General features: G+C 40.6%; 1 protein-coding gene across 1 annotated transcript in view; it reads left to right on the top strand.

The window, feature by feature from the left end:
- PATJ (PATJ crumbs cell polarity complex component) overlaps window positions 1-15165 on the top strand; it is a 362352-nt gene that overhangs the window by 264242 nt on the left and 82945 nt on the right. The window contains exon 31 of the mRNA XM_080800388.1: window positions 7575-7667. Coding sequence (XP_080656514.1) covers window positions 7575-7667 — 93 coding nt within the window. The remainder of the gene's footprint in view (window positions 1-7574; window positions 7668-15165) is intronic.

The raw sequence follows: 15165 nt of genomic DNA, 5'->3' as shown, positions 1-15165 counted from the left end.
TCATGGTTCATTTAAAAAATAAAAATTATCCTTTGTGTTGTGCCACCTGTGCCTTATAGAAAAGAGGGACCAATTTCTAAAGGAGTTTCTCAACTAGGACTATGTTGCTTATAGTTCTCTCACTATCTGAATATTTTAAGAATGTATGACTATAGAGAAAGACAATTATCATATGATCTCACTGATATGTGGAATATAAGGAACAAGGCAGAGGGTCATATGGGAAGAGAGGAAAAAAAGTGAAACAAGACAAAACCAGAGAGGGAGACAAACCATGAGAGACTCTTAATCATAGGAAACAAACTGAGGGTTGCTGGAGGGGAGGGGGGTGGGGGGATGGGGTGGCAGGGGATGGACATTGGGTATGTGTTGTAGTGAGCACTGGGTATTATATAAGACTGATGAATCACAGACCTATACCCCTGAAAGAAATAACGCATTATATGTTAATTAAAAAATAATAAATATTTGACCAAGAATAAAAGCCTTCATTAAAAAAAAAAAAAAAGAATATACGACTATATGCTCCACACTAAATTGTAGGCTTCTTGCTGGGCTTACTGTCTTCTTGACCACGGCATTCCCAGAGTCTGGCCTATAGCACTTGCTTAATATTTGTTGAACCAGTGAATGGGGTGAACTATATTTAAGCTTTTCTACTATAGCCTTGATGCTTCATTTCAATGTTGAATACTTCTTACTGATTTAATTTATTATGCTATTTATCAGATCTCCACTTTGTAGATCATGTACATAGTCTCTTACCTCAAAGAACTTCTAGTCTTATAAAGAAAATAAGATATGTGTATTACTAAAATAAGATGTCCCAAGAGATAAAGCTTTAGGAGGAGTTCAGAGAAGATAATAGTATTTCCTGGTAAGAGAACAGCTATTTCTGTTGGGTCGATTGGATTTTAAAATAGGAATATGATTCGATAAGAATGTGGGAATAGCACAAACTAAAACATGAAAATAAGAAAAACTGGTATGCGGAATGGGGAGAAGAATCTAAGGTATAGTAATACAAGATGAGGTTTGAAAAATCAATTGAGGTCAAATGAGAGAGACTTGAATTTAAATCTCAGAAGGTTTGAATTTCATGTATTCAGCCCTTAGAGTTGTTGAAGGCATTTTGAACAATGAAATGGTCTGATCAGGGCTCTACTTGAGGTAGGTCGTCTAATAGCAACATCAAGGATGTCTCTGAGAGGGAAACCCAATTAGAAAGCCACTGCTCTGGTCTTTTAAGAGGTACTCAAAGCTCAAGTATACTTGGGTTGCAGGGTCCTTATTCCTTTCCCTGACAAGGCAGGATGAATCTTTTAGAATATCTTTATAGAAGCAAGCAACTTCATTTTTTCTTTTTCTCAGAAGTTCTTTTTTGAATACTAAGTGAGCCGACGCAGGCCTCCCAAGAATGGACAGGTTGATTACCCAGGGAATGCTATTAGCATAATTCTCATTTTACTTTTAATTGTGCACTGCCTTCCCAGAATTCTGAATAGCCTAGGAAAATATGCTTATGGTGGGGGTAGAATAAAAAAATTTGATTTGTCACATCCAGTCAACATGACTGCAAAAAGAAATATTTGTGAATTTAGACTGGCAATGAGATAAATAAATAAATCATCCTGTGGTTTTTTTGGAAGAGAGCATTGGGCTTGAGAAATGGGATGGTAAAACCAATGTTAAGTTTTTTGGTTTTGTTTTTTTTTTTAATTTGACAGAGATCACAAGTAGGCAGAGAGGCAGGCAGAGAGGAGGGGGAAGCAGGCTCCCTGCTGAGCAGGGAGCCCAATGCGGGGCTCGATCCCAGGACCCTGGGATCATGACCCGAGCCAAAGGCAGAGGCCTCAACCCACTGAGCCACCCAGACACCCCATAAGTTTTTTATTTATAAAAAACTTCCATTGTATCAAGGAGGTATAGTTGCTGCTTTGTTGTTGTTGTTGTTGTTTAATTTGCTTAGGAAAACCTTAAAAGGAAAACAATTGTATATACTAATATGCTGTTTCATCATGTTCAATGGGGAAAGAGGATAGGGAACAACATTGTAGAGCATTTAATTGATCAAAAGTGTTGCTTTTCCAGTCCACAGGAACATCCTTGACTAATTTAGCTTTTTTTAAAGATTTTATTTATTTATTTGACAGAGATCACAAGTAGACAGAGAGGCAGGCAGAGAGAGGAGGGGTAGCAGGCTCCCCGCTGAGCAGAGAGCCTGATGCGGGGCTCGATCCCAGGACTCTGGGATCATGACCTAAGCCGAAGGCAGAGGCTTTAACCCGCTGAGTCACCCAGGCGCCCTAATTTAGCTTTTATTGATAACTTGCTTTCTTCATTTTAAGATTTATTTATTTATTTTGAGAGAGAGCAAGTGCGAGTGGGGGGAGGAACAGAGGGAGAGGGACAAGCAGGCTCCCCATTGAGCACAGAGACCGATGCCAGGCTCGGTACCAGGACCCTGACATCATGACCTGAGCCGAAACCAAGAGTCGATGCTTAACTGACTGAGTCACCCAGGGGCGCCTGATGACCCACTTTCAAATAAAAACATAAATTCCTGTGCTCAAGGTTCTCACTGTGTAGTTAAGGAAAACTATAGGTAAATAGAGGGTATGAAAAAATTAAGTAGTATAAAAATAAAATCTATCATCACTATATGTAGATTTTGAGGAACCCACGGGAGGGAATTTAGAACTTCCTGAAGGTTTGGAAGGGACTTCTCTGAGGATTAAACAACATTTCTTACCATCTTTTTATTTTATTTATTTATTTATTTTGGTGTAAAGGCTGTGTTAGGCATACATTCAGGTGTCTTGCTTTTTCTTTTTATTCATCTTGAAAACATAATTCACCACAGAAGCTACTATCTGTGGTCTTCACAGGGAAAGGTCATTGTCCTTGAGCCCTTGAGCAGCCCTGGCAGCACAGGCAGCTTTGAACAGGTGGTTTGAGGATCAGCAAGCAAGGAAGGGAACACCCAGCTACCCAAATTAACTGAATCATATTGGGTGTCACTGGGCCACCATCCATCAGCCAGATGGTCTTCAAACCACCGTGATACAATTGTGCTTTGGAAGTCACGCTTGCTGACCTATTTTCCTCTTCCCATCCCTGACTGATTCCTGATTTCTAAGCTCCTGGTCAGCGGGGTATTTTAAAGATTGCCTAACACATGTGAGCCATTCTGTTCTCAAACAGAACCCGCATTGTTTCGTTCTGTGCCTCATTTAAGCATGAAAACTCTTCTATAAGCCATCACTCTCCTAGGAAAGCCCATGCTTTTATTGCTAACCTCTCTCAATTCCAACTTCCTTTTTTGCCTGACTCCTCTCCATCTAGATTTTGACTTCAGACCCTCCTCTATGGAACCATCTCAAACTAACCCAGTAACTAAAAACAGAGGAAAAGCTTTAGAAGAGGTTCATGGGAGAGTTACAAAGAGCATTGACTTTGAAATGAGAGAGACCTAGGATGAATACAAAGAAGGATCAGACAGAGGAAATCAGACAGAGGAAATGAATGAGGCACAGATGCTGAATTCAAAGATCTTTCAGCCTCATCAGGAACATACATAATTAGGATACAAAGGAGATGATAAGTGACATAGGAAGTTCAGGTAAAATGTTAAGTGAGGTTAGAGGAAGAAGAGGTGTCTATAGCTAAGGAAAAGGAAAGGATTTATGGAGTAAGTGACATTTGAGATTCGGCTTTGTGTGATAATTTTGTAGGTATAGATATAAAGGGTATTCTTTTTTGTTTTTATCCAAATCTTAAAAGATCTACAGCCCATTTGCCATCTCAACAGTCTTGCCCACGTTTTCTTACATTTTCAGAGTTGAGGCATCAAACACCTGGTTTCTTTCTGACTTCAGCATTCATTTTATATAAAGACCAAGAAAACCTCACTTCTGTACTCACATTGCCGAGAAACGTAAAAGAATCCTCTGACTTACTTACGAAGTGCTTTGCTTTCCCCAAGAAGACATGTGCATAATTAGATGAATGACATCAGCTGACCACCGTCCTGGTGAAAATCTCCTCTCATTTGGGATCAGAGGAACCCTCTATGTATTTGTTCTATAATTCAGTGTGCTGCAGTTAAAAACGCTGAATGTCTCAAAGCCTTGGTGAGATAGCATAGCCCCCCACACCGGCCGCCCCCTGCCCCAGGGCTTCTTCAGGGCTCACCACAGCTTAGAGAAGCAGACACATGAAATATTTGGGGGCATTAAAGGTTTCCCATAGAATAAGTCTTGGTTTTTAAAAGTGTAATTGAGGGGTGCCTGGGTAGCTCAGTGGGTTAAAGCCTCTGCCTTTGGCTCAGGTCCTGATCCCAGGATCCCAGAGTTTGGGATCAAGCCCCGCATCAGGCTCTCTGCTCGGCAGGGAGCCTGCCTCTCTGCCTACTTGTGATCTCTGTCAAATAAATAAAGAAAATCTTAAAAAAAAAAAAATGTAATTGAGGGACACCTGGGTGGCTCAGGTCATGATCCCAGAGTCCTTGAATCAAGCCCCATGTGTGGCTCCCTGCTCAGTGGGGAGTCTGCTTCTCCCTCTCCCTCTGCCAGCCACTCCCTCTGCTTGTGCTCTCTCTCTCTCTGTGTCAAATAAATAAAATATTTTAAAAAAATAAAAGTGTAATTTGTTTCTTCTGAATTTTTCTGTCTCTAGAACTTACCCACTGTCTACAATCCTGAAAATCAATATATTCTCAAGCTTGGTTTCTTAACTTGGGCATATTTATTTCATATGGTGACTTCTTGATTATCCAAAATTCACTGAGAGGAGGATGTTCTACTTAATGAAATTTTCTGGTTAACCAATGCTAAAAAGGTTTAAATATTAGTGGTCTGATAATGATTTTTTTTTAAGATTGTGAATCCTGTTTTCTATAAGATTAGTTATCAATACTCAGTACTGACAAGGAATAAAGAGAGAAAAAAACCAAGAGCATCATTTACTTAGGGCCTAGAGCATAGTTAACCAGAACAGCACCTTTGATGTCAGTCTTACCTAGCTTTGAATCCAGGGTTCACCTCTCACTGGCAACGCAAGTTCATTTAAAATGTATCCTCTTCCCATGAATGAATTGGAATGACTTTAGTACATACTCATATGAGGTTGTTCTGAAGTCTCCATGGAACAAGGGATGGATAAAGAACCTGTCTCAACAAAAAGCTGAAAGCAAATTAATTCACCTGGTGTTGTGCTAATAGACATTTTGCATGTTAATTTATTAATCTTTAAGGCAACCTATGGGGTAGTATTTTTAAACTGATACTTTTATCTGTGCTTTAAAAATAACTACTCAGAAAAAAAAAAAAAAACCTACTAAGACTTAAGAGCCTTCCTTAAAGTTATATAGTTCTAATTTGCAAGTTGAGATTTGAACCTGGATCTGACCAATTTAACATTCATGCTTTTTTTTTCCCTTAATTTTGTGGTTTTTTTTTTTTTTTTTTTTTTTTGGTTGGTTGGTTCGGCAGTGGGGGTGGGGGTTGTTTGTTTGTTTTTAGTAATCTTTACAACCAATGGGGAGCTCAAACTCGTGACTCTGAGATCAAGAGTTGCATGCTGTTCCAATTGAGCCAGCCAGGTGCCCCTATGCTACTTTTTTTGTTAGATATTTTTTTCTTTTAGATATTTCTTATAGCTCTCCTTTATTTCTTTTTTTTTTTTTAAGATTTTATTTATTTATTTGACAGAGAGAGATCACAAGTAGGCAGAGAGGCAGGCAGAGAAAGAGGAGGAAGCAGGCTCCCTGCCAAGCAGAGAGAGTCTGATGCGGGGCTCAGTCCCAGGACCCTGGGATCATGACCCGAGCCGAAGGCAGAGGCTTAATCAATCCACTGAGCCACACAGGCGCCCCTTGTAATTTTTTTCTGAAACATTGTTCAAACATACATTCTTTCAATGGCATGTAAAAATTTCTCTTTCTCTACATTATCAATATTATCAATATTGAATGTTCTCTTTCTCTTCTCTTGTCCATTCAATAGGTAAAAGAACACTGTATCTTTGCTTCAGTTTGCACTACTTTAATTATAAGGATGAAGTTGAATGTCCCAAAATCAAAACTCTTTTCTCTCCAAACAGTCCCACTATATCTATAGTAATGCCAAAATGGTGGTGTTTTAACATAAAAATCCAAATAAATACAATGTAGATACTCTATGTATCATCCTATTCTCCCTTATGTGCCCTCAGAAAGTAAACAAACTTCTGAATTAAGTATAACATTTAATATGTTACAGTTCAATTGAGGAGATACTGAATGTGTTCTGGAATTTTATTTATTTAATTTATTCATTTATTTGAGAGAGAGAGAGAGAACATGTGTGCACATGCAAGCTGGGGGAGGGGCAGAGGGAGAGGATCTCAAGCAGACTCCCCATTGAGCATGGAACCTGACACAGGGCTCAGTCCCAGAACCCTGAGATCATGACCTGAGTCAAAATCAAGAGTCTGCCACTTAACCACCTGAGCCACCCAGGAGCCTTTGTTTTAGAATTTTAATGGGGCTTATTCTTCTAAGATTTCTCATTTATATTAAATAAATATTTTTAGAATTTTGCAGAAAATAACTGTCAAGGAAACAACTGTCCATGCATTGGTTTACCCAGGATTTGTCCATTGTTTTTCATGCACCAGAGGTAGTGTTAGGTACTTGTGTTTCAGAGATAAACAGGATAAATACAGTGTCTTATCTCAAGTAGTTTAATCTTCATGGAGATAAACAAGCATCTCAGAAAGTTTTGGCCAGAGGGAATAGAAGAGCAACTGGCTGAAACAGTAAGTAAACATATGAGCTCTCAGGTGAAGGCTGCTAAGAATAAGACTGTACTTAGGTCAGGTTGATGCAATGGCCCACTTTTGCCATCAGAGTCCACTTTTTCCATCTCCAACTTTGTCATTCACAGTATCGGCTTCATCTCAAGGCTAGTTTCCTCAGGACTGTGGGATTGCTGCACATGGCAATTTGAGCTTCATGCTTTCTTGTTAATGTGGGAGGTGGGAGGGGACTTCTTGTGGTTCTTTTAAGACAAAGGAGGAACTGGAGCACCTGCCTGACTCAGTCTGTGGAGCATGCAACTCTTGAGCTAGGGATTGTGAGTTCAAGCCCCAAGCCCCACACTAGGTATAGAGATTACTTAAAAAGTAAAAATCTTAAAAAAAAAAAAAAAAAAAAACACCAACTTTTCCAGAAGTCTTTTTCTGTCTCATTGAACAGAACTGGATCACATACCCACTCCTGACAACATCATTGGCAAAAAGAGTGGGATTAACCATAAGATAATCAGGCCCAACCTTGGAACAGAGAATAGGGAACAGCTTTTTCGAAGGCATATCCATAAGCTGCAGGGACAGATCTGGGTGGGGGGTGGGTAGGAGGAGAAGCTGTGGGGATGGCCTTCTAATGGAAAGGAGGAAAACAGGAATGACCACTAGAGAGGAAACAGTATCTACAACAATAATAAAAGAAGCCATTGTGGTTGAGTATCTATATAGTTCTGGGCAGTGTGAATGAAGAAAAGCATCTTCATCATTTTCTTCTTAATGTGCCCTAGGATCAGAGTGGTACGGAACCTGTTAGCAGTGAGGAAGACGGCAGTCTCGAAGTTGGTATTAAACAATTGCCTGAAAATGAAAGCTCCAAACTGGTGAGAATCCTCAGTGTTTTTAATCCAATGTTCTTTTTTAAAGGTGCACCATGTATATTTTGTACCACCATGGAAAGAATCAACTTGCATTGTATTACTTGTCTAGAAATCTTGATCTCAGAGCTAGTAGAAGCTTTTCCGTGTGGAGTGAACTTCCAACAAATAGCATATTCTGCTATTTTCTTCATGCCTGAATTGTGCTATTTGGGACCAAAGAAGCCATTTCTCTTTTAATCTTGTTCAATATGGCTTCTTTAAGGCTATAGGTCTATCCTCAATTCGTCCATAAAGGCACAGAAAAAGATGTTAAATTTATTCCATTGATTCTTAGTAAAAGACGGTAAACTCACCAAGGGGCTCGAGCATTAGAAGAGAGTCAGGTTTGTTTGTTTGTTTTAAGTTATTATTATTATTATTATTATTATTATTATTATTTTAGTAATCTACATCCATCATGGGACTCGAACTCACAACACGGAGATCAAGAGTCACATGTTCTTCTAATTGATCCCGCTAGCTGCCCCAAAGAGAGTCAGTTTTAGAGAACCCTCTCTCCTTATATATTTTAATGCTTGATATTTTATTTCATATTTATTGAACTTTTACTGTGTATTGGGTGCTGTCCTGCATTAATTTCCTCATCCTTACAGTGCAGGTAGCAATAACTTTCTTTTACACATGAAGAAACTGAGGGCTTATGATGTTCACTAACTTGCCAGAGGCCACTCACTAGAACGTGGTAGACCTGGAGATTCACCCCCGTTCAGTCTGACTCCCATGCTTTCATTCACAACCCATCTTTTTGTTTTGCAGCCTTATACTTACAGGGTTAGACTGTAAGTTCCAGAAAGAAATGCGGGCTTTTTTCTCTCTATTTCAAAATGTCTTACAAATCTCAAAGAGTTATCACTTAGGAGGGTCACCCTGATTTTATGGCAGCACATTATCTTCTTTCAACTTTTAGAAAATGTATATTGGGACTGTCTTAAATTCTGTGTCCTAGAAAAGAAACTGATTCTTTCAAGCTGAAGGGAAAGGATGTTTCAGCAAAAATGGAAATGACAATGGGCTACCTCTGGGCAAATTGTAAATGGGACACAAGAACCCTGGCGTCAAGAACATCGGGACTAACATTTTAACCATTGTTGTTAAACAAGATGTTCCAAGGTTACACTGTTCCTTTTCTAAAAGATAAACAGCATATTTGCCCTGGAAGGAGAGTGAGTAACATCAACAAAGTTTGAACTCAAAGCTCCTTCATTTAAAAACACTTAACGTGGTTGTTTTGGGCACTGTATCTCCAAGATAGGTTAGGGAAAAGTCTTGTAAAACAACAGGGTTTTGTAAGTAGGGGCCTCCATGGCAGTCCACAGAAGAAATGGTAAAAAAGGGTGAAAATACTTCCTTGCTTGCCGGAAGAGTCTGGTAATCCAAAGAGATTCACCTGTAGGCTACAGACAACCGCCATCCAATACCTACTTGCTGTTCCCAAGAAAGCAATGCCAGTGATGGGGCTCCAAATGTCAAGACAGTTAAAGGGACCCACTCTCAGGCACAGGATTTGAAGGGCTGCGGGTAATTTGTAGATACCGTTTTATACTGCATTTCACTAAGACGGAAGCCTTCCCTTACCCACTGACTGCTGTCTCTCTCTCTCTTTTTGCTTCCCCTCCCCTCCTCCCCTCCCTCCCTTTTTAATATTACAATTCTTACTGTTTCCAGTAGAATCTATACATGGTCTACTTGAGGGAGGAAAGATAGCCTAAATTTAAACAACTTTTATAGATACATACAAATGGCCTACCATAAAACATTAGTCAAAAGTGTGGTCTTGGGTGAGTTACTTGACCTCACCAACCCGCAGTTTTCTCACCTGAGGAAGAAGAGTAATCAGGATGTTAGGAGGAAACAAATGGACGATATGGTATAAATCATGTAGTAGAGTGTAGGGCAAATAGTTGGTGTTTAGCAAGTTCATTCATTAATTCAACAAATACTTGCTGAATGCCATTGTGTTCCAGGTACTAGAGATATAACAACAAAATGTAGAAAAATGCCTGCTCTCAGGGCGCAGAGGTGGCACAGTTGGTTAAGCATCTGACTCTTGATTTTGGCTCAGGGCATGATCTCAGGGTTGTGAGCTTGAGCCACACTGAGCCCCACATCAGGCTCCACACTGAGACTTGCTTGTCCCTCTGCCCATCCCCCCCCCAATAAATATATATATATATATATATATATATACACACATACACACACACACACACACACACATATATATATATATACACACTTTTTTTTTAAATGTCTGCTCTCATGGGGACTCTCTTCAGGATGAGTTGGGGGAGGAGCATAGATAATAAATTAGCAAAATATTAGATTGGATCATAAGAAATTGCCTTTTTTGTAGTTAAGAATTTCATATGGTACAACCTGATGTGTTCTCTTGTTACAAAGTATTAATAACTGTTAATTGAATTGTCACTAGTTATCATGATTATTTCTATTACAAGATTGGTGCAAGGGTTGCTACTCCATCCTAGGATTTTTGGCCAGTGCATCTTGTCAGAGGACAGCATGCGGTCTGTGTGGGTCTTGACTCTTCTGTTTATGTCAAGACAATTGGAAATACTAAGCCGTTAACCCTCTAAAAGTTGCTTCCTTGCTGGGGTCATCTGTCTGTCTCATCAGGCACTATGCTGGCCCCTGCAGGAATGAGCAGGAGAAACACCAGCCTTGCTCTTCAGAAGTTGACCCTCTAGAACCACTGAGGATAACAGAATTTGTATCTGGAAAATCATACATGCAGAAGTATGGTAGAGAGAGAGAGAAAAGAAAAACAACAACACTATGATGTGTGTGTTCAAAAGTAGAAAGAAGACCATCTCGGTCAGGGATTAAGGAAGGTTTCCTAGAATTGTGGCCTTTAAGGTAAACCTCCAAAGATGAGAAGGCAACTGACTGGTGAGGTTGGCATAGAGAGGAGGTTTACCAGCTGAGTCAGTGCGGATGATGGAGTAGCACATGAGTGTTGGGCGTTTGTGGGACAACAATGAGCAATATAATTTGAACAGTGGACTCACAGAGCTGAAGGGACTATATGCTGTGAATTATCAATGAACTTACTCGTCTTCACGTGCTCAGTGCTCAGTCCATGTCCCAGAAGCTACATGGATATGGGTAGACACAAGGTGCTACCTAGGAGAAACTACTTCAGAGAGCTATTAAATTCTTCGAGACTACCTGTTTCCAGAGCTAAGACTAAGTCATGGGTGAACATATTCCAGGACTGTTTCCACTATTCAGTCATGGTTGGCTTTGGTCTACATCTCGGTAGTCCCCAGATTCACAGCTGAGGGGTTTATAATAACTTCAATGGGTATTGGGTTTCTCTTAAATATTTTTAAAGGGTGAATAACTTGTTTTTAGACAACTGATCAGATGATGGTTTGTGAAACGTAGATTTCAATTGTGAGAGACTGGAGGCAGGGAAGTGTCTGGAATCTATTTCAGAAGTCTAGGTGAGAGCCTGTTAAAACTATTTTTTAAGCCTTTTGAAAGGAACGTTTAAAAAGCTATCTGCACAGAGCTTTGTGATTTGTAAAACAAAGTGTCATTATCTCATTAGCTTAATGTTTTAATATCTAAATTTTTTCTAAAATGATACTTTGTGATCTATTCAGTTTTATCCCCAAATAACCCTGTGTAAAAAGTAGAGCAGGAATTATTTATCCCAGATTTACAGATGAGACCTTAATCTGCTTAGCGAAGGATCACAAAATGGGAAATTGGAAGAGCCTGGTCTCATCCTGAAGGGGCTTTGACTCCTCGGTATCTTGACATAGAAGGTCATGAATCCCTAAAGTAATTATCTTAATCTTGTGGCTATCAACCTACTTTCTTAAAAAGATTTTATTTACTTACTTGAGAGAGAAAGAGAGTGGGGGAAGCATGGGGTGGGAAGGGGGGAGAGGTGGATGGAGAGGGAGAAGCAGACTCCCCACAGAGCAGGGAGCCGAACATGGGGCTCGATCCCAGGACCCTGAGATCGTGACCTGAGCCGAAGTTAGGCGCTTAACCAAATGAGCCACCCAGGCGCCTCTCAGCCTATGTTTTTATCATGTTGAGAGTATCTGCGTTTATATAATATACGCTTTTGAAGCAGTATAACTGAGTTATCAAGAGTACAGACATTGGAGCCAGACTACTTAGATTCAAATCCTGACTCTGCCATTGACTACCTATATAATCTTAGGCACGGAACCTTTCTGTGCCTCAGTTTCTGCATCTGTGAAATGGGAGAAAGAAACCACAGTTGTGAGACCTGAGGCGGGCCAGCTATCCAGTACTATGCAGAACCATGCCAGAGTGCACTAGAGTCACTGTACAAGGGTGAGTCATTATTAATCACGATGATGCTGTTGTTCCAATTAAAACATTTAGTCTTAGCCACGTAAGGATGAGCTGTTGTGAGCGAAGCATTAAGGTGTGACTTAGAAAACCGAAGTGAATTGTTCAGCCTGAAAAATCCAAATGCTGATCATAATAGGCAGTGTGTATTGAACGCCTATGTGCTAGACATTATTCTAAGCTCATTTACGTAACAGTCCTATGAGATTAGTACTAGTGTTATCCCCATTTAAGAGATGAGGAAACTGAGGCACTGAGACACTAAATAATCACCCAGTGCGGGGGAGGGGGCTGGGTGGCTTAGTCGGTTGAGCATGCAGATTCTTGTTTTTCACTCAAGTCGTGATCTCAGGGTCCTGGGATCGAGCTCTGTGCCTGGGGCTCCATGCTCAGAGGGGAGTCCGCTTGGAGAGTCTCTTCCTCTGCCCCTCTCCTCCTCAAATAAATAAATCTTAAATGAAATATATTATGGGTCCTGCTTTACTGACAAGGTACTAAGGCTGTGAGTTGGCTAGTACGTTCCTAAGGTCTCGCAGCAGGTAGGTGGAAGACCTGGGACTCAAACCCAGTTATTTTTGCCTGGAAATCCCGTCATCTTCTCGCTGTGTGGTTCACATAGACAGCACTTCTAGAATATCAAAAATACCACTGTGTGGTCTGTTTGCTTGAGCAACAAATACTAATCGAGTGTGGCTTGCTGTTTGCAGAAGAATCAGTGATGAGCAGAACTGTTAAAGCTTCTTAAAGAGCTTGAGATGTCTGAGGACAAGTGTTCCCATCAGCTTGCCATCTTTAGAAGTTCAGTGGCTAGTGGAAAGAAAGGAGCCAGGGAAGGAAAAGAGGAGATAGTACTGTTTTCTTCTAAGTAGCTAACCTCTGTTCTTGCTGTCTCCTTTGGATCTCTAACCCTGTTGGATATTGGGATTTTCTGCCTTGAAATAAAACCAGCTTACTTTTTCTTTTGTTCTTGTCTGTCTCTATGCTGTTCTAGATATTAATAGCCAGTAAAATCATTTTAAAGCAACTAGCTTACAACAAAATAATAAAAAGACAAATAACTCAGTTTAAAAAAATGGGTGAGGAGGTGCCTAAGTGGCTCAGTTGGTTAAGCGACTGTCTTTGGCTCAGGTCATGATCCTGGAGTCCCAAGATCGAGTTTGGCATCGGGCTCCCCGCTGAGCGAGGAGTCTGCTTCCCCCTCTGACCTCTCCCCTCTTATGCCCCCTCTCTCTCTCTCAAATAAATAAATAAAATCTTTTTAAAAAAGTGGATAAGGACCTGAATAAGTATTTCTCTAAAGATATACAAATGGCCAATAAGCACGTGAGAAGATGCTCAACCTCATTAACCATTAGGGAACTAAATACATATCAAAACCACAGTGAGGGGATGCCTGGCTGGCTCCGTGGGTTAAGCCTCTGCCTTCAGCTCAGGTCATGATCCCAGGGACCTGGGATCGAGTCCCGAATCGGGCTCCTTGCTCGGCAGGGAGCCTACTTCTATCTCTGCCTCTGCCTGCCACTCTGCCTGCTTGTGCGCTCGCTCGCTTGCTCTGTCTCTCTCTCTCTCTCTCTGACAAATAAATAAATAAAATCTTAAAACACACACACACACACACACACACACACACACACAATGAAATACACTTTACACCTACTAGGAGGACCGTACTCACAAAGACAGATAATAGCAAGTGCTGGCAAGGATGTGGAGTGATTGGAACTCTCAGACATCGCTAGTGAGAATATAAAGTAGCATTGCCAGTTGAGAAAACAGTTTTCAGTTCTTCACAATATGAAGCATATTTGTATCATCACATCATAATTTTGCTCCTAGGTGTACACCCAAGAGGAATGAAAGAAAATCTATCCACACAAAAACTTGTACATCAGTGTTCATAATAGCATTTTTCATAAAAGCCCCCAAATGGAAACAGCCTAAATGTCTGCCAGCTGAATAAATGAAATGTGGTACATTATGCAGTGGAATATGAGCACTAGGAGATCATGAAGCTCTGATACCTGATGCTGCAGCCACATGGTATGTGTGTGAAATGTCAAGAGGAGGCATACGGACAGAGACAGACAATAGATCAGCAGTTGCCTGTGGCTGGGGGTGTGGGCAGGGAACGGGAGTGACCCTGATGGGTACAGGGTTTCTTTCTGAGGTTATGAAAAGGTTCTAAACTTAGCTTGTGATGATATTTGTACAACTCTGCAAAAACCATAGTATTGTATATTTGAGATGAGGGGCATTTGTGGTATGTTAATTATGTCTTAATAAAGATACTCATAAAAAACAAGAGCAATAGGGCGCCTGGGTGGCTCAGTGGGTTAAGCCTCTGCCTTCGGTTCAGGTCATGATCTCAGGGTACTGGGATCGAGCCCTGCATCAGGCTCTCTGCTCAGCAGAGAGCTTTCCCCTCTCTCTGCCCACCTCCCTGCCTACTTGTGATCTCTCTCTGTGTCAAATAAGCAAATAAAATCTTTAAGGAAAAAAATGGGAGCAATATGAGAATATGAGAGAGAAGTAAAAATATAGATAATCCACAAAGTGAAATCAAATGAGCAGTGCTGAGGTAACCTCTAGAAACAGATTTGGTTAAATAAGTATATAGTCTTTCCACCATTTGGGATATTTTACCAGTGTTCAATAATCCCTGGTGGAAAAGGCCCAGATTGTTTGTCCATCAAAATTAAAGCCTGACTTTATCTTATAAATTCTCGCAGTCTGCCTGTTATTGCATTCTGTGCTAGATCCTAGAACGATGCTACAGAAGGTAAATAGACAAACTCTCTTCCTGTGTTGTTTACAGTCTTCATGGCAGATGGACGTCATTCAGATAATGTCACAAGTAAAATGAAGTCTCAGCTTTGATCAGAGCTAAGAACTAGAGGTGCTTGGTGCTAAGGGAGCATAGAAGGGGACTGGACATTGTCAGGGAGGGCTTTCCCAGGGAAACGAACTGAGATCAGAAGGAGAAGCTGACGCTACTGGGAATGTGGTGAAGAAGAAAGAAGGAAGGGTACTAGGTGATGGTAGAGCCTCGGGGAGTCCAGTGAACTGAGCATATGAAAGTGCATGGTCG

The sequence above is a fragment of the Martes martes genome (assembly GCF_963455335.1).
Source record: "Martes martes genome assembly, chromosome: 4".
NCBI lineage: Eukaryota > Metazoa > Chordata > Mammalia > Carnivora > Mustelidae > Martes > Martes martes.
The sequence above is the reverse complement of the archived record's forward strand: the minus strand, read 5'-3'. Positions and strand labels throughout refer to the sequence as shown.